Raw genomic sequence first — 24,789 nt, 5'->3', positions numbered from 1 at the left:
CTCTCATCAGAAAAGAGGATTTTGGACCACTGGGCAACAGTCCATTTCTTCTTCTCCTTAGCCCAGGTAAGACACCTCTGACGTTGTCTGTGGTTCAGGAGTGGCTTAACAAGAGGAATACGACAACTGTAGCCGAATTCCTTTAAACGTCTGTGTGTGGTGGCTCTTCTTCTCAAGGCTGCGGTTTTCTCGGTTGGTTGTGCATCTTTTTCTTCCACACTTTTTCCTTCCACTCTTCCACTTTCTGTTAACAGGCTTGGATACAGCACTCTGTGAACAGCCAGCTTCTTTGGCAATGAATGTTTGTGGCTTACCCTCCTTTTGAAGGGTGTCAACAATTGTCTTCTGGACAACTGTCAGATCAGCAGTCTTCCCCATGATTGTGTAGCCTAGTGAACCAAACTGAGAGACCATTTTGAAGGCTCAGGAAACCATTGCAGGTGTTTTGAGTTGATTAGCTGATTGGCATTCACCATATTATAATTTGTTGAGATAGTGAATTGGTGGGTTTTTGTTAAATGTGAGCCAAATCGCCACAATTAAAAGAACCAAAGACTTAAACTATTTCAGTCTGTGTTTCACAACTAGAGTTGAATTACTTATCTTAATTTACTTAAAATATATATATATATATATATATATATATATATATATATATATATATATATTTTTGGGAAAAAGTCTATTATAAATGAGTAGAAATATAGCAAAATAAACAATATTTTCCTTGTAGCCAAAAAGTTCCCTCTCTTTCTCTCTAGAATATAATTAGATTTATTTATTACATTTAAAAAATCATTTTCGTTCATAATGTTTCAAATGACTGACGGCTGTTTTTGTTATTCATTTCTTTTGCTTCCAGACCACACGGCGAGTCTGGTGCTCTTGTCGTCCCTTAAGTCTCCTCCTCGCTCTTCATCTTTACCTACTCTAAAAATACCCATAATGCTCCGTGACGGTGCGTCAGACCTCAGCAGCACAGGAACGATTACCGTTACGGTTTGTCCGTGCCAAAACGGAGGCATGTGGGCGGAAGAACGAAAACAACAAACGGACGAGAAAGATAAAGCGTCTGTGCCGGACTGGGAGAGGCAGACGGCGTGTTTGCCTTTACCATCAAACTCCCCGCTGCTGGGTGTCAGCTCGGCTGCCATGCTGGCCATCCTGGCCTGTGCGTCGACTCTTCTGGGTCAGTTCTGATTTCCAGTCCGTTTCGTCAGGTTTAGTGATTGCTACTCACCCTTCGCTCCGCCTCTATACCCAGCTGGTTTAATGATGTGTTGTTGCTACATCTGTCCATCACTCGCGGTCTTCATCCACCATTGCCTCCTGGCTTGTCTTAAAATTGCAGCTTTTCTTCTATATATGTGTGTTTTTTGTGGGTCGCTCGAAGTTTCCGCCAACCTGCCTTGTCGTTTCTCCTCCATTTGTCAGTTGGCTTTGCTAATGAACGTGCTTGGGTTTTATTTCTGCAGTAAGTTACTTATAATAAACAGCAGTTGATGAGTGCTGAGAGCATCGTATGGCATTTTGAGATTGCGGAACAGCACTTTCCCACCCTTAAGGTTCCCCAAATGACATTGAACATTCAAACTTTACTAAATAAGTCAGCTGGTGCAGAAAGTGAGAGGTGGAATAGGCATTTTTTACAAATACACTTTGGTGTAGCCATATGGCAACATATAATTTTCCTCACAGTTTCACTTGCAACATAATGCATTGCTGGAAATGAAAAGAAAGTCTTTGTCTTTCAAGACAAATATGTAAAATATATATAATGGTCCATTTGAAATCTTGAAAAGCTGAATAAATAAGCTTTCCATTGATGTATGTTTTGTTAAGATATGACAATATTTGGCTGAGATACAACTATTTAAAAATCTAGAATCTGAGGGTGCAAAAAAATCTAAATATTGAGAAAATCGCCTTTAAAATTGTCCAAAAAAAGTTCATAGCAATGCATAGTACTAATCAAAAATTAAGTTTTGATATATTTATGGTAGGAAAATATCTTAATGGAACATGATTTTTACTTAATATCCAAATAATTTTTGGCATAAAAGAAAATCGATCATTTTGACCCATACAACGTATTGTTACGTTTTAAATCTACATAACCTTTGATTTTTTACTCCTTTTTAAACTTTCTGAAGTCACCCATTCATGGGCGCCTGCAAAAATCCTCTACAAACTGCCTTTCTTTATCTTAAATTAGTTGTTGTTCACTTGTTAACTTTATCTAACATGGCTTTACAGAAAATTACGAAAATATGGCAACACTGTATCATAATGGAAAAATTACCTGAAATTGGAAGTGCACTAATGTGTTTTCTCAAAGGGAATTTTATAGATATTGGCCCTAGTTATATTATTACAGTTTTTTTGGAAGTGTTTACCACGATATAATTGCATTTCTGCAAAAATAACACAATTAGCATTCGTGTTGTCTTTTCTTTTCAGACAGAAATGAAAAATGAACAGTGAGGGGGAAAAAAAGCTTTTAGGGAGGACATTGAAGAAACCTTTGTAATGATTCACTTCATTTTATTTTTCAGTTTGAATTAAGAAATATTAATTTAGTTAAAGGAGTTTCTGTATCTTTTGGAATAATTTTTAAGAAACTAGTTTTTAGACCTTTTTCCATTGCAGTATATGTGTTGCCATATCCTAATTTTTATCATCTTTTTAAAACTTTTTCCAGATCTTTTTTTTTTTTTAGAGCTACACTACTGTTCAAAAGAAAAGTTTGGGAACAGATTTTTAATGTTTTTAAAAAAAAAAGTTTTCCGCTCAACAAGGCTGCATTTATTTGATTAAAATTACTGAAAAAACAGTAATATTATTAAATATTATTGCCATTTTTTATCAGAGCTACACTGCCGTTTAAAACCTTGGGATTAGTAAGATTTTTAATGTTTTTTAAAGAAGCCTTTTTCACTCATCAAGGCAGTTTATTTGAATAAAAATACAGAAAAAACTGTACTAATGTAAAATATTATTGCGATTTAAAATAGTGGTTTTCTATTTTAATAAACCTTCAAATAGAATTTATTCCTGTGATGCAAAGCTGAATTTTCAGCATCATTACTCCAGTCTTCAGTGTCACATGATCCTTCAGAAATCATTCTAATATGTGGATTTATTATAATTTTTTCGAACCTATGATAATTTTCAGGATTCTCTGATGAATAAAACAAAAAGTACAGCATTTACTTTAAATAGAATCTTTTCTAACAATATAAACTACTGTTCAAAGTTTGGGGTCAGTAAGATTTTTGATGTTTTTAAAAAAAGACTTCTGCTCATCAAGGCTGCATTTATTTGATTAAAAATACAGAAAAAAAAACAGTAATATTATGAAATATCATTGCAATTTTTTTTTTATCAGAGCTACAGTGCCATTCAAAACTTTGGGATAAGTACGATTTTTAATGTTTTTTAAAGAAGCCTTTTTCACTCATGATACTTTTTTCAAGATTCTTTGATGAATAAAACATTAAAAAGAACGGCATTTAAAAAAAAATAGAAATCCTTTGTAACAATATACACTACTGTTTAGGGTCAAGTTTGGGGTCAAAACATTTTTCTTTCTTTTCTTTGAAGGAAATGAATACTTTTATTCAGCAAGGATATGTTAAATTGATAAAAAAATGAAAGATTTTGTATAGAGATATTGTTAGAAAAGATTTCTATTTTGAATAAAAGCTGTGTTTTTTTACTTTTTATTCATCAAAGAATCTTGAAAAAAGTATCACAGGTTTCAAACATAATAGGTTTCCAACATAATAATAAATCAGCATATTAAAATGATTTCTGAAGGATTGTGTCAAAATAAAGACTGGAGTAATGGCTGATAAATATTCAGCTTTGCATCACAGAAATAAATTATATTTTAAATTATATTAGAATAGAAAACTGTTATTTTAAATTGCAATAATATTTCATAATATTACTTTTCTGTCTGTATTTTTTTATCAAATAAATGGAACTTTAATAAGGATAAAAGACCTCTTTAAAAAAATTTAAAATCTTACTGATCCCAAACTTTTGAATGGCAGTGTACTTTAAAACTGACAATTGTTACACTAGTTGCAATATTGAAACAATATTGAAAGAAAAAAAAACTTGATAATGATTCATTTAATTTGACTTCTATTTGATTAAAGAAATATTATTTTAAATATTAAGAAGAGTTAATAAGAAACAGTGGTACAGTGTACAGTCGTGGCCAAAAGTTTTGAGAATGACACAAATATTAGTTTTCACAAAGTTTGCTGCTCAACTGCTTTTAGATCTTTGTTTCAGTTGTTTCTGTGATGTACTGAAATATAATTACAAGCACTTCATACGTTTCAAAGGCTTTTATCGACAATTACATGACATTTATGCAAAGAGTCAGTATTTGCAGTGTTGGCCCTTCTTTTTCAGGACCTCTGCAGTTCGACTGGGCATGCTCTCAATCAACTTCTGGGCCAAATCCTGACTGATAGCAACCCATTCTTTCATAATCACCTCTTGGAGTTTGTCAGAATTAGTGGGTTTTTGTTTGTCCACCCGCCTCTTGAGGATTGACCACAAGTTCTCAATGGGATTAAGATCTGGGGAGTTTCCAGGCCATGGACCCAAAATTTCAACGTTTTGGTCCCCGAGCCACTTAGTTATCACTTTTGCCTTATGGCACGGTGCTCCATCGTGCTGGAAAATGCATTGTTCTTCACCAAACTGTTGTTGGATTGTTGGAAGAAGTTGCTGTTGGAGGGTGTTTTGGTACCATTCTTTATTCATGGCTGTTTTTGGGCAAAATTGTGATTGAGCCCACTCCCTTGGATGAGAAGCAACCCCACACATGAATGGTCTCAGGATGCTTTACTGTTGGCATGACACAGGACTGATGGTAGCGCTCAGCTTTTCTTCTCCGGACAAGCCTTTTCCAGATGCCCCAAACAATCGGAAAGAGGCTTCATCTGAGAATATGACTTTGCCCCAGTCCTCAGCAGTCCATTCGCCATACTTTTTGCAGAAGATCAATCTGTCTCTGATGTTTGTTTTTTTTGAGAGAAGTGGCTTTTTTGCTGCCCTTCTTGACACCAGGCCATCTTCCAAAAGTCTTGGCCTCACTGTGCGTGCAGATGCGCTCACACCTGCCTGCTGCCATTCCTGAGCAAGCTCTGCACTGGTGGCACTCCGATCCTGCAGCTGAATCCTCTTTAGGAGACGATCCTGGCGCTTGCTGGACTTTCTTGGACGCCCTGAAGCCTTCTTAACAATGCAGTGGAAAGTTTTTTTTGGGATTAAGTTAATTTTCATGGCAAAGAAGGACTATGCAATTCATCTGATCACTCTTCATAACATTCCGGAGTATTTGCAAATTGCTATTACAAAAACATAAGCAGCAACTTTTCCAATTTCCAATATTTATGTAATTCTCAAAACTTTTGGCCACGACTGTACAGTGTTTTTCTATAGCAATATTTTCTTCTTTCATTCTTTAATTTTTATTACATTTATTTTATGTACAAAAAAATGAATGAGAGAAACATTTCCAATTGCACACATTTTTATAGTGAAAACTATTAAACTGCTATCTAACATTAAATCAGCCTAGACAAGAAGTAGTTTTAAACACATCAAATGTCAGGATACCCTTTTCTGTTTCTGAAGGTTAAGCAGTTTCTGAAGGTTAAGCACCTCTTTTCACTGATTATTTAGTGGAAAACAAGAAATAGTCTATTTTGTACCCTGTTCATGAAAAATGGCAATAACTTTCTGTCATTTTCTCTCTTTTGATAGTAGTGGCGGCGCTCTCGCTATCATTGCGAAGGCAGAAACGGGACACTCAGTCTCCTGTGGAGGATGATGAGATCAGGGAGAACATCATCACGTATGATGATGAGGGAGGCGGAGAGGCGGACACGGCCGCTTTCGATATCGCGACCCTAAAGAGCGCCCCCCAGAGCATGCGCAGGGCACAGCGCCTTCAGGACAGCAAGAATATGTGAGTGTGTCAGTGTGCTTGTGACTTTGATGTTCACATAAATAGACATCTCATTTCATCATTTGAACCTCCTAGATTTATTGCTGGCACTATCAGTTTTTTTTAAATCACATGTCATTTCTTGACATTTGGCTTAGAAAATGCCATGTTATATTATTAATCTATGTGAATCATTCAGCTTGAATATAAGCTGACATTCACCGCAAACTGGTGTATCTTCATTTCGAATCTCTGGTTACTCTAAATACATTCAGTCACTCTAAATGATGTTAAATGTATATCTGATTAATGAGGGTTCTGCAACACAGGAGTGTGTGTGGTTTAATGAGCCTTCACAACGCAGATCTGACAGCTGTTTCAGTGCAAAGTTCATTTAGTTAATATTTATGCCGTTCAAACCCACTCTGTGTTCTAGTCCTCTATCCATCATATTCCTGTTTGATGTCACTGTAATACTCCTGGGCAGGTTGGTGAAATACTTCACACGCAACTATTTTTAAAAACACAACTGACTGTTTTTGAATTGGTGCATCGGGAGCTTCCACTGGGAATACAAAAGATCTTTTAATTGAACAACTTTTTGATGTAACTTTTGATACATCAGGTTTTGATGCTAAAGTTGCAAAGAATGTGGTTTTCCTTTAAAAGCCCAATGAAATACTTGGATCTGCACAGTTTTCCCAAATTTGGTGATGTATTTTCTAATTTAACAGAAGCTTCATGCAATATTTGGATCACTAGTGCAAAGGCGTAACTATGGAAGCCCAATTTATGCCCCTAAAAAAAATTATGCATTTTAAATCATAATTATGACGTAATATTTATGACATAAAAAGTCAAAATTATGAGACACTTAGTCAATAATGAGATAAAAAGTCTAAACTGAGATGTAAAGTCATTATTATGAGGTAAATGTTTAAATTATGACTTGCTTAAGTAATAATTGAGGAAAAGGTTGAAATTATTATATACTTATATACATTTATGAGATAAACAATAAACAATTATCAGCATGTTAGAGATACTAAGTCACAACTATGAGATAAATATGACGTCCTAAGTAATAATTGAGGAAAAAATTTAAATTATGAGATACAGATTATGAGATAAACAATACATAACTATCATATTAAAGATAATAAGTGATAATTATGAGATAAATGACATCCGAAGTAATAATTGAGAAAAAGTTGAAATTATGAGACACTAAGTCATAATTATGAGATAAATATGACGTCCTAAGTAATAACTGAGGAAAAAGTTTAAATTATGAGATACTGATTATGAGATAAACACTACACGATTATCAGCATATTAGAGATAATAAGTGATAATTATGAGATAAATGATAAATATGACATCCTAAGTAATATTCAAGAAAAAGTTTAAATTGAGATACTAAGTCATAATTATGCGCTAAATATGTTCTAAGTAAAAACTGAGGAAAGATTTATGAGATAAACAATACACGACTATCAGCATATTAGAGATACAAAGTTATAATTACAAGATAAATATGACATCCTAAATAATAACTGAGGAAAAAGTTGAAATCATGATATACTACTGAATATGTGATAAACAATACATGATTATCAGCATATTAAATCATAATTATGAGATATCACAAGTTTCAGAAAAATATTATGCAGCAGTTGTTTTCAACATTGATAATAAATGTTTTTCAAGCACCAAATCAGTGTAATCTCAGATAGAAGTAAACATTATGACAGAAAGCTATAACTCAAGTCAAAAATATGAGACACTAAGACACAATTTTGACCAATTATGAGATACTAAGTTGAAATTTTGACAAATTATAACATTCGTATTACTTATGTGGCTGAAATAAGCTTCCATCCATCCATTTTAGTTGCCTAATTTCTATTTTATCATAACAGATATTCTCAGGATAACTTGGACAACATTAGAACCTTCAGCTGGAGTCAGAGTCTGGGTTTGGATCCGCGCCGCCCCGTCTCTGCGCCCCTCTACGGACGCTACTGCTACAGCATCCAGACCCTTCCGGCTTCAAGAAACAGACTCGGCCCGTTCAACTCCAGACTGGACCTCGCCAAGCTGGCGTATGTTCTTCCCGGCAGCCAAGGCCAGGCCGGCGGCCCTTTAGAATCCGGTTCTGTATATATCGGCAAGAGCAGGGATGGATCAGAACATAAAAGAGCCGACGGATCCACCGACAGCATTCCGAAAGAGAGCGAGACAGGAAGTGAGGTCATCTCTGAGAGCCACACACTCAGCCAGGATCAGGTAAACTCATTGCCACTAATATTTATCACATTGCATTCCTGATCATGTTCCTCACTGTCTTCTATCGTTTTCTATCTCAGTCTGTGCATTCAGACCAGGTTCTGTTCGTGAAGGGCTCCAGTCAGAGCGGTTCCTGCTCAGAGGCCTCCAGCACTTCCGTAAGCCATAAACCTGAGTCGTCCCCTCACTGCTTGACCACACGAGCCTCCATTTCCACCATCACCACAGATGACTCCACCACCGCCTCGGCTTTGGATAAGAACGGGGATACTCCACTCATCAGCACCAGCCAGAGCTCAACCAGCCTGAGCACCACGGAGGTCCCGTACAGAACAATGGAAGGTACTTTGCTGAGGGGTGGCGGAGGGATAGCTTTGCCTGGGACGACACTTCTTTACCCAGAAGCCGCCGGACTAATGGGCTTGTACGGAGTGGGCGGGCAGAACTATGTGCCACACCTAGTGATGCCTCTCCCAGGAGGGGCGGGGCTGTACGAAAGAGGGTGGGGCTTGGGAAATGGAAAAGTTGCCCAAGCGAACTCAGAAAAGGCAGGTGCAGATTCATTGACGAACCGAATGGGCGATTTCCTGCAGCACCGTCTAGCCCTGGTGACCTTTGACCCCATGCAGCCGCCATACGACTCGCTGCAGACGTACGGATTGGAGGGGGGCGGCTCACAGGCCACATCTCTCAGCTCGCTCGAAAGCGAGGCCGAAAATGATACAGAGGGACAGAAACACAGATTTGAGGAATGGGGACCCAAGTTTAACAAATTGCTTGATATTTTCAGGGAACGAGCAAAGGAAAAAGAGGAGGGCGAAAAACACCAGGGTGAGTGTTTAAAAGAAGAACAACAAGAAAAGGAAATGAACAAGACAGAAGACGAGAGTGAGACAGAAACGAGAAAAGAGGACGAAAAAACTGAATCGAACGAGACGGAGGAAAACACAGAAGAATTGGAAGCAGTGCACTAAAAGGAAATGGGAGTAACGAGGAAGGATGTGATGTCACATCGTGAGCTTTCAAAAGCAATAAGTGCTGAAAGGAGCCAATGAGCACAATCTGGACAAAGAGAATTTTATATGGACCTGCCAAAAACCAGTATGTCAGTGTTTTAGTAGAGCAGAGAGTTCTTATGTAAGTCACTCGCGTTCATTTGACGTCCAGCCACACACACAGTGCTTACATTGTACAAATGTCATCTTTATCTAAATCTTTTACTCATTTCCAGGTTTCAATCTCAGATTTTCAATGTGGTCTCAGACTTTTATACTCAGCATTAACATACTTCTTTTTCTCATTAGTTTTTTAGTCTTGCGATGTGGAAAAGGACAACAGACATGGCTTTCTTACAGTTTACTTGCTTGATTTATTCAATAGGTATCTGATTATTTAATGATTTTACCAGTGTAATTTAAATTTTATTTATATAATTTAATTAATTTAAATTATTTTTTATCATTTTAATTATTAAATAGTAATTAATTGTATTGTTTTTTTACATTTACAGCTTTTATTTGATTTTAGTTATTTTTTTATTCAGCTTGTTTCGAGCTTTTGTCATTTTTATTTTATATATACACTACCAGTCAAAAGTTTTTGAACAGTTAGATTTTTAATGTTTTTTTAAAGAAGTCTCATCTGCTCACCAAGACTGCATTTATTTCATCCAAAGTACGGCAAAAACAGTAAAAATCTGAAATATTTTAACTATTTAAAACTGTTTTCTACTTGAATACATTTTAAAATGTAATTTATTCCTGTGATTTCAAAGCTGAATTTTTAGCATCATTACTCCAGTCACATGATCCTTCAGAAATCATTCTAATATTCTGATTCGCAGCTCAAAAAACATTTATTATTAGTATTATTATGTTGAAAACAGCTCATTTCAGGTTTCTTTGATGAGTAAAAAGTTCAGAAGAACAGCATTTATCTGAAATAGAAATCTTTTGTAACATTATAAATGTCTTTATCATTATTTTTGATCAATAAAAGTATTCATTTCTATAAATTTCCCCCCGTCAAAAAAAAAATACTGACTCTATTTAAGATAAATGCTGATCTTTAGATCTTTCTATTCATCAAAGAATCCTAAAAAAAATTACTCAACTGTTTTAAATATTGATGATTATAATAATAAATATTTATTTAACAGCAAATCAGCATATTAGAATGATTTCTGAAGGATCATGTAACACTGAAAACTGGAGTAATGATGCTGAAAATGTAGCTTTGATCACAAAAATAAATTACATTTTAAAATATATTCAAATAAAAACAGTTCTTTTAAATAGTAAAAATATTTCAAAATGTTACTGTTTTTGCTGTACTTTGGATCAAATAAATGCAAGCTTGGTGAGGAGGAAAGTGTGTTTTTTTCCCTAATTTTAAATCCCTGTTTCTTTTCTTCTGATCACTATTAAAATTATTTACTGAGAGGTGAATATAAAAATTGTAAGAAATTATGAAAAACAATCTGAATTATCTGTCAGTGTTTTTTAAAATTACATGACAGAAATGTTTCAGCTTACGCAGCCTGTAATACCTGTATGTAGGTGGCTATTTGACTTTATTTCTCATTAAATATGGCATTCAAGGTGGGAAATCCACCAAAATAAGTCCTGTCTTGTTCCACACAAACATATTAGCAGCACATGTCTTAGTCTTCTCTTTCAGCGTTCTCCTGTTACACTTAAGTTAATAATTCACGTCTGCATGACAAGCCAAAGTTATGAAACATCTCATTTCTGAAATATTGATTTCAGCCCTACGAGTGGCATTGTTTAAATAAAATAGGTCTCATGAAATATGTACAATCGCTGACAAATTCATATTGACGCTTGTGTATTAATAAGGCAACGCTCTCTCGCTTGGATTTGACAGCGAGGAAGCTAAACTGTTTAAAACGGTTCGATAAAAGGCTGTTTTTACTAGGTCACTGCAACCACACACGTCAATGCATAAAGATGATTTGCGCATGGCTTACTTCTATCCGTTTTTAGATCGGTTTTTCTCTCTTCACTAGTCAGGATGCTTTGCCTGGATTAGACCTCCTGAACCGCTTCAATTCTTTAACCCTTTTTCGTTTTTTCATGGAAGACCTATGCAACTGAAACTTTGAGACAGTGAACTTCTGAACTGAATGTGATCCTGTTTCATATAGGTTTTTTTGTTGTTGTTGTTGTTGTTCATCCTGTACGCTCTTTGCGTTCTCATGTACAGATGTAAATATCATTGGAGAACTGACAAGCCTTTTGGAGCAGAGAGTTTATGTAAATCTCTTTATGTAAATGTTGAATTCAATCCTACTGTAAAACCACAGCTGGAAGATTCCGAGAATTTCCAACGTGTTGTACGATCTCTTGTCAAACTGACTGTCATCTGATGTTCAATAAATGGTGTACAGTGAACTTTGGTAAATGTCGATGCACAGACGTATGAGCATTTCTTCGGTAAAGCACAAAACGAAATGTTCACACATTTTTTTTTTCCCCACATTTTTTTTTACAGTCAAGTAAGTTTGCAGTGATCTTTCAGACTGTCAAAAGGATAAAGTGCATCATATAAGCATCATAAAAGTAGTTTTATTTTAAGCTATGTGCTTTATTTGATGTCTTCCGAAATCGTATGATAGATTTGTGAGATGAATAGACTGAAATGCAAGTCATTTACTGAAAATGTTTGCCTCTGAAATATCATTCATGCTTGTGCATATTCATATTTGGCACAAATCTGACGCACTGAATATGGGCTTGAATATGAAAACTAAAACCATTTAGAAAGTTTTTTTTGTGATGCTTGCAATAAATGTTAACTGAAATAAAATTAAATAACAAAAACCTTCAAAATATTTCTGCTAGTTGCCAATGCAAAATTTGTGTTAGTTTAACGTAATAGGTACTAAAGCTGAACTTAAAATAAAAAAGACATTTTTAAAAATGTAGAAAAATTACAAAAACAAAATTACTAAAACTATTAAATAAAATACAAGTAATTTAATTAATTAATCGCGCTAATCACAACCAAAAAGAAGTTTGTGTACATAATACTGCATATGTGTGTACTGTGTATATTTATTATGTATAAATACAAACACATGCATGTATATATTTATGACAAATGTTGTTTATATATTAAATATATTTATATATAATATAAATTATATGAATATAAATATATACACATGTAAATATTTTCAAAATATATACTTTGTGTGTGTGTGTCTTTATATATACATAATAAATGTACACAGTACACACACACATATTATATAAACAAACTTTTATTTTAGATCTGATTAATCATGATTAATCGTTGCTCAGCACCAAAATAAATTAATAAGTAATTTGAAAGTAAGTTATTCTGCATAAATTATTGCATATTCTTTATATTAAGATGATAATTCATATATTTAAGTGGAGCTGAAAAGGCATTGACTGTTCTCATTCCATGTGTTGATTTTACTGTAAAACCAATTTTCTGGGTTGCACATAGAGAAGATAATAGTTCAATTATGAATAATAACCGTATTGTATCTCCCGATGTAGCTGCATAAGTGTTCGCATTATTTTTAATGAGTGGTAGTTTGGTTGAAGAGATCTTTCAGGTTCAACCTGACATTCAGTCTGTCGATTATTATAGAAAATTGATCCACTTAATCTGGAAGTCAATATGGCAGAACATTCAAATAAATGCTAAAATGCACAGTTTTAACAAATAGGTTAATATGAGCATAATTATTTTAAAAACTTGTAAACTGCCGTCCCACAACCAAGGTGGGAGGTGGCTGTCCCGAACCCTAACCTCTAATGTGTTTTACATTGTTGTTTTTAAAAAAGTATCTTTTTGATTTTTTTTTTTAAAGTGAAGTTTAAAAATATATATTAATTTTCAATTTTTCTTCATTTTTCATGTCACTACCGAAACAGTATATGTTTTAGTCTATTGGCTGAGACTGATTTTAACTAGCTAACTATGTGCTGATTAGCATCTTTGAGCTAGGTTCAAATGTATCTAACAGTGAGTTTTCACTACTGAAACAGTCACTAAAAAAACATTTGGTGGAGTTTCAGTAGTGACATCATTTATTTTTGGGGGTGTTATCCTATGGAGTTGTCACTACCAAAACAGTCACTAATAAAACATTTGGTGGAGTTTCGGTAGTGACATGACTGATTTTGTTGGGGTGTTATCCCATAGAGCTGTCACTACTGAAACAGTCACTACTGAAACATTTGGTGGAGATTTGGTAGTGACATGATTGATTTGGTGGAGTTTCGGTAGTGAAGTGATTGATTTTTTGGGGGTGTTATCCTATAGAGTTGTCACTACCAAAACAGTCACTAAAGAAACATTTGGTGGAGTTTCGGTAGTGACATGATTGATTTTTTTAGGGGGTGTTATCACTACCAAAACAGTCACTAATAAAATATTTGGTGGAGATTTGATAGTGACATCATTGATTTTTTTGGGGGGTGTTATCCCATATAGTTATCTCTATGGAAACAGTCACTAAAGAAACATTTGGTGGAGATTTGGTAGTGAAATGATTGATTTTTTGGGGGGTGTTATCCCATAGAGTTATCACTACCAAAACAGTCACTAATAAAACATTTGGTGGAGATTTGGTAGTGACATGATTGATTTTTTAGGGGGTGTTATGATCAAAAAAATTTTTCCAACATTCTGTAGAATGGCTCCTATAAAATAATTTGTAATATTTTATAAAAAATAATGATATCAAAATATTTTTAAATTAAGTATCTGCTTTAAACCTTGAAAATATTACTCCCAATAGACCTCCATTGTGAATGTATTACAGTTTTTTTTTTAACAAACTAAATTAAGAGTCAGCATTGGTTTGTAAAAACTGGTAAATAATAATAGTTGTAAATAATTGTTATAAGGTCACTATTGGATGGATAGATAGATCTATCTTTAGAGCACTGAGAGACAAATCTGTTAAAAATAAATTTCATTTAAAAGCCATTAATATACCCATTTCAAAATGCTTTTAAATCTTCGTCAAAAAAGTTTTTTCTTTTGCGGTTCATTGAAAGCTTTAAATATATGATATAGTGTAGGCTCTAGTGCGTAATTACAATCCACGGCATAAATTTTTAAGCCGGCGTGAATTATTAAAATCATTTTAGGATCAAGCAGCACAGCACAGGCACGCCGCAAACTTCCAAACTACAGAAAACGTTAGTGTCTTGAGTTGACACGAAGCCGCTGTGATGTTTAGAGGGAGAATGCGCTTTTATTGCACTGTCACTTTGCTTTCTACGCGAGACGCCAGCGAATCAGAGAAGAAGAAAGCGAGGTAGAAGCGTGCTTTAGGCTTTAGACCTCAGGATGAGAGACCTGGATCAAGTGCATCTTTCCGTCTGTCTCTTGAACTGTATGATGCGCAGCACTTTCTGCTTTTATCTAAACAGGTTGTCAGCCAGACACAGAATCACTTATTCAGAAGAAAGCCGGGATCTAGAAGGCAAAGACACGCCGCCATTAATACCGCGAGCTGGAATAGCGTTAAATTAGAAGGAAAAGGAGGCCAGCGGGCTTTTAGACCCATAGCTGTGCAGCCCACTGACGCTAAATTATTCAGCAAAACACACAAACCGCCACAGATAGTGTTTTGAAAGTTTTAAGCAACCATACGTCCTAGACAGCATCGTCTGCTATATGTTATTCACATTTGATAGCGCTGAAGGCAGAGCGTGATGGCCGCCCAGTCTCTCGCCGCTAGCATCTCTTATTTAACGCAGGAGAATGTAGCTGTGCTAATGACATGAGTTATGAGGATTATGAGAGATCCTGCTGTCACCTGCTCGGAGATGATATCCTCTGGCTGTTTGTGTGCTCGCTGGAGAAATGAAACCTTCATGAAGGACTTTAATTAACATTTGTTTTCCCCCAAACTACCATAAGACCACTGTGAAGGAGCAGAGAATTATAATGGGCTGATTCCTCACAAGAGCACTTCACTAGAAGTAAAACTATTTTAGTTTCAGTGATATTCTGTTATAGTTTTTCGTAATATTTTCCTTTTTTCATTTTAACTTTAGTTATAAATTAGGATTTTTAATTGGGAACTAGCTGAAATAAATGTTTAAAAACAGCCATAGTTTAAAATCAGAATGTTTTTTTTCTTACTCAATTTAAAGCAACACTAAGTAACTTTTCCCTCAACGCTCCCTCTACAGGTTGGAAGCGGAATTGTCAACACTAAAGAGTTGTTTTTACCTTAAAATAATGTTTCCGAACTCGTGTCAGTGGTTCATCACCTCATAACAGGGTGAAACGGCACTTTCGTATTCGCTTTGCGACCCTCTATCGGCCATAACAGCACTATGTAAGTTTGGGTCGTCGGGTCGCGGTTTTGTAATTCAAATGAGACTACAAATGCGACTTGCTTTACGGCAGGCTTCACAAAAGGTTTTCATACTTTTATAAAGTCATACAACATACTCCACCTTGTCACTGGACATCGTTATTTCCAAAGCCGGTCCTGGATAGCCTCCAAACAAATAACGTGCATGTGACGCGACGGTAGGCTAAATTATTTACGACAGCGGTAATGGACAATTCCGCTTCCAACCTGTAGATGGGAGCGTTGAGGGAAAAGTTACTTAGTGTTGCTTTAAGTTTAGGGGGCAAACACTTTTTTCACACAGTTGCTTATGCTCTCTTGGGTTGCATTTATTTGATTAAAAATACAGCAAACATTAATATTGTGAAATATTACAATATCAAATAACTTTTCTATTTGAATACTGTATACGCTAGTTAAAAGAAAGAATTCTCTTCTGCTCATTAAGCCTGCATTTTTTTTGATCCAAAATACAACAAAATCAGTAAAATTGTGAAATATTTTTACTATTTAAAATAACTGCTTTCTATTTGAATATATTTTAAAATGTAATTTATTCCTGTGATCAAAGCTAAATTTTTAGCATCATTACTTCAGTTTTCAGGATTCTCTGATGAAAAGAAAGATCAATATAAGAGTGTGTATGTGTATATATATTTATGTATTTTTTTTTTCATCAAGGATAAAATTGATCAAAAAAGTGATCAAAAGTGATGATAAAGCAATTTAAAATGTTACAAAAGATTTTTATTTCAGATAAATGCTGTTCTGAACTTTCTATTCATCAAAGAAACCTGAAAAAATTCTACTCAGCTGTTTTCAACAATATTATAATAAATGTTTTTTGAGCAGCAAATTAGAATATTAGAATGATTTCTGAAGGATCATGTGACTGGAGTAATGATGCTAAAAATTCAGCTTTGAAATCACAGGAATAAATTACATTTTAAAATATATGCAAATAGAAAACTTTTTTAATTACTTTTTTTGAACTTTTGAAAATAGTAAAAATATTTAAACATTTTACTGTTTTTGCTGTACTTTGGATCAATTAAATACAAGCTTGGTGAGCAGAAGAGACTTCTTTAAAAAAAAAAAATCTTACTGTTTAAAAACTTTTGACCAGTAGTGTATTTTAAAATTTTATTTTACTCCAGTCTTCAGTGTCGCATAATCTTTCAGAAATCATTCCAATAAGCTTATTTGCAGCTCAAGAAGCATTCCTTATTATTAACAGTTCGGCAGCTCAATATTTTATAAAAATTAATACTTGAGGATTCTTTGATGAATAAAGTTTTTTTTTTAAAACTGCATTAATTTGAAATAGAAATCTTTTGTAACATTATAAGTGCCTTTATTGTCACATTCAATCAATGCATTCTTGCTGAATAAAAATATTTCATATATTTAAAACTGAATGTTTACTTTTATATTGAAAAATAGTATTTTGTGTGGAGAAATAAAGACACAAAAAAGAGACCAACCCCAAAAAAATAGAGGACACGTGTTTTATAAATTTCTATAAATATAAAACTATTTTTCCGTTGTAGTCTCTGTACAGAAAATCTGTAAACGTCACATACAGTAACAGATAAAACCTTTTGTTGTATTTATAGTTCCGTTTTACTTAAAAGTATAAGAGAAATAAGCAAAAGTGCATTTCTATGGAAGACTAGGGGCCTCATTTACAAAATACTTTGCAGAAACCATTTTAAATTTGATCTTATGATCATCTCTTAAATATGCGTACATGTGATTTATAGAACAAACGTACAGAAAATGCTCTTTCAGATGTGAAATCTATGAATCGTAAATTACCTTAAACTTGTGCACAACTCTCTGCCTTGTAAACAACTCCTAATTAATGTCAGTAACATATAAAAGATCACCATTACCATACAAATACTTTAATTTAGAACAGCGAGCTGCTAGAACAGTACTCCAACAACAAAAAGTGTGTATGTCTGCTCGAACCCTGACATAACGCTAAGCACTTTTCCACGTCAAAGCGTATGACATGAACGTTTATTTATATACATATAAATAAATTGCATCTTAAAGGAACACTCCACTTTTTTTGGAAATAGGCTCATTCTCCAACTCCCCCCGAGGTTAATAAGTTGATTTTTACCATTTTTAAATCCATTCAGATGTTCTCCTTTTCTGGCGATATCACTTTTAGCATAGCTTAGCATAGATCATTGAATCCTATTAGACCAATAGCATCGCGTTCAAAAATGACCAACGAGTTTTTTTTTGTATTTAAAACTTGACTCCTATTTCCAAAAAAAGTGGAGTGTTCCTTTAACTTACCAACCCCCCCCCCCACCACTAAAAGTTTTAAAATGCAGCTAAATCATAAACTATTTAAGTGTTAAAACAGAATTTTAAATATTCACCAGTTGCTTTTGTCATTCAAGTTAAAAATGGTTGATAACACAGAAATAACCACTAGACCTGATACTCCTAGTCCTCAATACATGTCAGTTTTTTGCACAGCCAATGAATTCTTCTTCATTTGCAGCATCTGCATCTTCACAGGACCAGACGCCTTCACTGCTTCTTGCTGAACTGCTCAAGCGCGTTCTTGACTAGATTCCAGGTGATGGCATTATGAACCATCACACAGTGAACACCTAAAAGAGCGGGAAACAGTCTCCAGCTTTTACTATACAGCTCCAGTTCTCTGAAGCAGCTATAAAGGTTTGCAGAGGACAGTAAGCAGAAACTTACCCAGCCTGCCAACTTCCACGATGTTCCGTTCCTCATCATCAAAGAACATCATGTCAGAAAACTGGATGCCACTGTCAGATTTCAGCCTGGAGACACAACAACAGTCAGGCGGACTGAGGTACTGTAGACACGCACATGTGAGCGAGACTACATGTAAAGACAGGCGCACACACTATTATGCCCTTTTTGATTTAGAACAGAACTGATATTACACCACTGGACACAGTTTGGAATAATTAAGATGATTTTTTTTGTATTTACCACGGCATTTGTTTTATTAAAAACATACAATTATGATTTATAATATCCGTTTTCTATTTAAATACATTTAAAAATATAATTTATTCCTGTGATGTGAAGCTGAATTATCAACATCCTTATCAACTCCAGTCTTCAGTGTCACATGATCCTTTAGAAATCATTCTAATATGCTGATTTGCTGCTCAAGAAATATTTATCATAATCACCAACAGTTCATCTGTTTAATATTTTTAAAGGTGCCATAGAATGCATTGACACAATATTTTAAATTGGTCTCTGATATCTACATAGAAGGTACAGTATATGGCTTAGGTAAGGGCAAAAATTCTCCAGAAACGGTTTTACAAGTCCATTTACAACCCTAGGAGTTGTCCCTAGAACGAAATAGTCTGTTATTACCTTATTTGGAAGGTTCATGAATAATAATGATGAGCTCTGCTCTGATTGGCTGTTTCACAGAGCGGCTCATTTCAGTATCTCACACATGGAGGAAAATATATATTTAATTACGGAGCTCGAGCCACTATTAATATGCGGGGCACTGAAACTGCCCCTATTTAACTAACTATTTACTTTCACTTTTGAGATTTGCGATGCTCTGTGTAACGTTATACTACAGCGGCAGTACTTAGCACATTTGACAAGTTTAGATGCAGTCAGTGGTGATCAGGATCTGCAAATCATTCGCCATCGTCCGTGCAGTCATCTCTCCTTAAGGTTGTATCAGCGATTTCTAGCCTAAAACATAAAGTGTCAATTTCAGCTGACCTTTCTGTGAAAAAAACGCGTCTCTCTGGTCAGCCTAGGGTCCGAGATATGCCAAAAAAAACAATCGGCACTACCAACCTTTCCACACATAAACAAACAGTGTTCCAACCAATCAGCGTCAGGGGTTTGGTGTTGTGGACTTTCCTACTGGTGCAGGGATGTGAGGGAGGCGGCGCGAAAGTCCACAACACCAAACCCCTGACGCTGATTGGTTGGAACACTGTTTGTTTATCTGTGGAAAGGTTGGTAGTGTCGATTTTTTTTTTGGCATATCTCGGACCCTAGGCTGACCAGAGAGACGCGTTTTTTTCACAGACAATTTATGGGGCAAGCAGCGAGCGGATCGTGATGAAAGGTCAGCTGAAATTGACACTTTATGTTTCAGGCTAGAAATCGCTGATACAACCTTTACTCTGTTTATGTGGTAAGTGAAATCTTATGTACTGCAATGTAACAGGCTACTGCTAGCAAGAAGCTAAACGTGTCCCTTGAGTGGCTCGCCTTATTTTATTAAAACGCCAACCCATCCCTGCACTTAACATCCCCTGCACAACCTGGAACATAACAATTATTTCTGTGATCTGCCATTTTCACTATTTCCTGTTTCGTTTGTGATGTTTCGTTTAATTCATCGAATTAATCGCAAAATAAATTTGACTGTGAAAATACCCCCAAAAGACTATTTAAAGCTATTTAAATGAGAAAGTATCAAGTAGACATCACAAATTGTAGCTTTAGAAAGAAATATTTTATTAAAGTAAACTATGGAACATAAAAGAAGATAATTTGAGAAACATCTCAGTATTTTTTTGTTCATACAATGAAAGTCATTGGTAACCAAAACAGCTTTGTCTTCAAAATACCTTCTTTTATGTTCTGTTAATTTTTGGGGGGTGAATTATCCCTTTAATGTTTTTATTACTATTATTAGTATTATTATTTTAATCTAAATAAGAAACTAAATCTGCCAGCAGGTGGCGGTAAATGTCTTTGAGTCATTTGATTCGTTCAAACAGTTGACTCGTTTAAGAATTAAATAAACGTCTCGCTTTATGAATAGGCCTTTGAATCCCTGGTTCACATGATTTTGTTCAAAGCGCGGATTCATTCAGAAACTAAACACAGCTGTGTTGCTCTGAGAGACGCAACAATTCTGCTATAACTTCAAAGGTAATATGTTCTCTGCAAAATCACATACTATTGTGTTTAAATTTAAATATAACACAATATCAACTTCTTATTTACTGAACTGTTCTAAAAAAAAAACATTTAAGCTTATGATAGATCGGCACAAAATCAGCACTGCTGTCATATTGCTCTTGCTGCCTGTGTAATATCGTGTGATACATGATATAAATATGAGACAAAAAACATACAGGGGCATTTATTTGCACCAATATCTTGAATTTTAGGGCATAACTGCATTTATGGAGTTGTTGCCCTGCGTCATATTTGTCAACAGTCAACTGTATAAAATATGAGATGATGAACAGGTCTGGGGGCGGGGCCAGCATGTTAACTGCGTTAAAATGTTTTAATCACATTATTTTTTCAGAACTAATTAAGTTAACACATTAAACTGACAATCCTAGTTTTTTTTTATCTTGTGAAAAACTTTAAATTTACAATAATAAAAAATGTTTACATTTTTAAAAATGTAATTAAAACAATGTCAGCACTTTTCAATTGCAAAATTCCAACCATCCCAACACTATGCCTGTCAGGTGATACCTCAGTAATAACCAATACAATAGAAAACACCACTCCACTACTTTCTTTTGTCTCTAGCTATCACCAAGAAAAAAATTCTCATGCACTGGAAAAAATTAAAGGCAAATCTCTGTTGCACAATGGACTCAACTATTAAAAGAACACATAACTAATAAAAGACAAACTTCTATGGTGGTTGCCAATGCTTTCTATAGAGTTACTTATATGTAGAGATGCACCGATTGCAATTTTCTTGGCCGATTCCGATTCCGATTTCTCAGTAAGTGTGACCTGCCGATTCCAAATTTTGCCGATTCCGATTTTTTTTTTTTTAAGAACTGTAATGAAAGCATAGGCCTATACAGAAATATTTTCTTTAATTAAATTTATTTTATAATAAAATAAATTATTAAACATTACAGGATCTTCTTACAACAAAATAACTTTAACAACTAAATAAAGTGCTGTGTGCCTTCGAAAAAGGTATAAATTTAGTTCCTGTAACTAACATAGTATAGTTATACTAACAAAAATCTTTTCCTCAATGTATTTTTTTTATTTTATAATAAAAGAAATGTATAAACATTACAGCATCTTCTCATATTAAAATAACTTTAACAAAATATAGTGCTCTGAGCCTTGAAAACATTAGAAATAAAATATAAGTAACAAAGCAGGCATACAAAAATCTACTTTTCTTCAATGAAATTTATATGGAACTTTTTTTAAACATTAATTACAGGATCATCTCACAACAATAACTATAATAACAAAAAGTGGACTGTGTCTTCAAATAGGTAGAAATAACAATGCTCGTATTAAATGCTATTACTTGAGAATTAATGACAAATTTTTCTTGATAAAGAGAAGCATTTCTGCCTTGTCACCAGTTAATCCAGCTGTATACTACGCTTCATAACATTCATTCACATATTTGCGCTACACCACCGCATACAGCGTCTTCATACACAGATGAAACTTACTAGAGAAGTGTAACATAAATGCATCTGTAAATAAATACAAATTAAATTCACGTCGCGCACGCTTTAATTACCTTCAAATGGAACATATACGCTCGCTTCGAACTATTAGTGTGTGAAGAGGCTGTATGCAGGCGCAGCGCAAATATGTGAATGAATGAAAGTGTAGTATGTCAACGGATTTCCCCTGCTCAGGGAGTAGGGAGCAATGAACACTGGGCAGGGACCATGTCAATCGGAACACAGTTAATTCACGGAGCTCACTTCTAACGAGCGGGTTATCTGAATCACGTGTGTTAACTAACAGAGACATGCAAAATATGCAGAGCGGGGGCGCGATCTACCACATGTCCAGCCTAGCTAAACAAGCGCGTGGTTCGTGGTTGTTCCCTCACGTTGTATTTTGGCCTTATAAATGTTACAAACTGCGATCTTTGTGTCATCTTGTGTCATCGACTGTGAGTGCGCGCGTGTGGCTGTGACGTAATTGCATGCGTCACTGGCAATAAAGGGATCGGCTAGAAATCGGCAAGAGGAGAAATTGACCGGCCGGTCACCGATCCGGGCCGATCATGCGAAAAACCGGCCGATTCCGATCACTAGCCGATCAATCGGTGCATCTCTACTTATATGTTCAGATTGTTTTTTAGTATTGCTTTGTGGTTGCTGGGGTGCTTTAGGAGCTTACTAGGGGTTTACTTATTACCAGCCAAATTCAAAAGTCGGACGTCTTTTCAGTACCTTTTAAAATGAGTGACCTTTGAACCAGGGTAGATCTCCTTGAAGGAAATGTATTGGTCGAGTTTGTAGAGTGACAGCAGCTGATTGGCTCCTTCTGTCTCACTAGTCCTTTAAAAAACAGAAAAAGAACACAATATAAATACAGACACAGTATATTCACCACAAGATTTTTAGTGATTTTTTAAAGTATCTTCTGCTCACCAAGATTGCATTTATTTGGTCCAAATACAGCAAAAACAGTACAATTTTGAAATATTTTTACTATATAAAATATCTGTTTTCTATTTGGCTGTATTTTAAAATGTAATCTAAACCTGTGATTTCAAAGCTGGATTTTTAGCATCATTACTCCAGTCACATGATCCTGCAGAAATCATTCTAATATTCTGATTTGCTGCTCAAAAACATTTATTATTATTATGTAAACAGTATAGTTATAGAGTATAGTATATAGTTTTTTTCAGGTTTCTTTGATGAACAGATAGTTCAAAAGAACAGCATTTATCTGAAATAGAATTTTTAAAAATATATTTAAATAGAAAGCAGTTATTTTAAATAGATTATATAGATTTTGCTGTATTTTGGATCAAATAAATGCAGGCTTGGTGAGCAGAATTCTTTAAAAAGCATTAAAAATCTTACTGTTCAAAAACTTTTGACTGGTAGTGTATATTTAGAACAGCCTCTAGTCGATGTGTGCTCATTCGATCATTTGCAATCTTACCGTGATGCAATGCCTATCTTGAACCCTTGACTATGCAGTGAGCTCAGGATCTTTTCAGTATCATGATAAATGGGAACGCTGGCAGATCTTCTATCCAGCACCTTGCCGCTGGAGAAGCAGGAGACGAGTCAGTGTGAGCCAGCAAAAACTTAAGGATAAACATCTTTGAAGTATGTTAAGGGAGAACAAACTAAGTAATGCTATAGCTGAAAAAGACAAACCTGTCATCAATGTGAAAAGGTGGATCAACATGAGTGTCCACCCAGAACGGCCAGAGGGTGTAATCTGTTTAAATCCAAGCGAGAACAAAAATGTGTCATATAATAATCATGATATTTTAAAAAAATGAACTATTGTTATTGTGTTCAGTTAGGGGTGTTGCTATATCAGTATGTGTGATAACCATGATATTTAACATGACACATAAATAATCCAGTAACTAGTAACCAGAGATGGCCTCACTATTGGGAAATTCCACTGTCAATGATTTTAACCACAAGACAACGCATCTAATGCATGTGATGTCTGCCTTGATAACTACATTACATCACATTACAGCCTTTAAAATCTTTGAATTTCTGTCATTTACTTTTTGTGGATATAATAGAAATCACTAAAAGTGCCAAAATCCTTCCTGCCAATCATCATTGCCTTTATAGCTGTATAGAATACTATAAAGTAATACCTTTTCTGCCTCATTCTGTGATGAGAAGTCACATCAGTTCACAAAATGAAATTATTTTAAACTGGTTGCCATTAAGTGTTACTGTTTCTTTTAGTTGTATTCACAGATGAATTATATATTAAACACACACACACACACACACACACACACACACACACACACACACACACACACACACACACACACACAGAAAACATGGCATAGTTATTACTTCCTATTTAATTTCAGCCACAAATGTCATCAGACATGTTCTGTGGTCTCTATAATATGAACAAACATGAGGAAGTTTATTTAACTTATCATTTATGAGGTTTCATACCGTCATTCTAAAGTAAACTTGAAAACATTTAGCGTGAAAACTTACCGAGGTCGAACACTATTAATTTCGGCTTAGACATCTTTGATTAGCGACTGACACGGAGAAAAACGCCAAATAAATGACACGGAAAGAGAACATACCGCTTTCGTTTTGCTCACCAGAGTTTTGCTTTGCCCTTACCGGTAATGCGGAAGTAGCGTCATGACATCGGCAATGCGTAGGAGGTTACG

The 24,789-nt window shown here is 34.9% G+C and overlaps 2 protein-coding genes across 2 annotated transcripts in view; one reads left to right on the top strand and one right to left on the bottom strand.

Annotated features, from left to right (window-relative positions):
- The window catches only part of cdh24a (cadherin 24, type 2a), a 97,925-nt gene extending 86,250 nt beyond the window's left edge, over positions 1 to 11,675 (top strand). The window contains exons 8-11 of the mRNA XM_073822735.1: positions 863 to 1,189; positions 5,791 to 5,995; positions 7,897 to 8,263; positions 8,344 to 11,675. Coding sequence (XP_073678836.1) covers positions 863 to 1,189; positions 5,791 to 5,995; positions 7,897 to 8,263; positions 8,344 to 9,237 — 1,793 coding nt within the window. The 3' untranslated portion in view covers positions 9,238 to 11,675. The remainder of the gene's footprint in view (positions 1 to 862; positions 1,190 to 5,790; positions 5,996 to 7,896; positions 8,264 to 8,343) is intronic.
- Positions 11,676 to 17,132: 5,457 nt separating this feature from the next.
- mdp1 (magnesium dependent phosphatase 1) lies at positions 17,133 to 24,742 on the bottom strand. The gene is made up of 6 exons (XM_073823490.1): positions 24,605 to 24,742; positions 23,777 to 23,840; positions 23,556 to 23,663; positions 22,832 to 22,939; positions 18,372 to 18,457; positions 17,133 to 18,274 (listed from the first exon to the last, which is right to left on the bottom strand). The coding sequence occupies exons 1-6, from the start codon at positions 24,636 to 24,638 to the stop codon at positions 18,192 to 18,194; spliced, it is 483 nt and encodes a 160-aa protein (XP_073679591.1). The 5' UTR covers positions 24,639 to 24,742; the 3' UTR covers positions 17,133 to 18,191.
- Between the last annotated feature and the right edge of the window lie 47 nt (positions 24,743 to 24,789).

Source organism: Garra rufa, chromosome 18 (genome assembly GCF_049309525.1).
Source record: "Garra rufa chromosome 18, GarRuf1.0, whole genome shotgun sequence".
Classification (NCBI taxonomy): Eukaryota; Metazoa; Chordata; class Actinopteri; order Cypriniformes; family Cyprinidae; genus Garra; species Garra rufa.
This window is presented reverse-complemented; position numbering and strand designations above follow the sequence as displayed.

Bases quoted from the DNA above. Each gene is read 5' to 3' on its own strand.
- mdp1 (XM_073823490.1), bottom strand. From the start codon at position 24,638: ATGTCTAAGCCGAAATTAATAGTGTTCGACCTCG. The intron at 23,664-23,776 runs GTTTGTCTTTTT...CTGCTTCTCCAG, and splicing joins CCTTTTCACATTGATGACAG to CGGCAAGGTGCTGGATAGAA. The intron at 18,458-22,831 runs GTACTGAAAAGA...TTGTGTCTCCAG, and splicing joins AAGGTCACTCATTTTAAAAG to GCTGAAATCTGACAGTGGCA.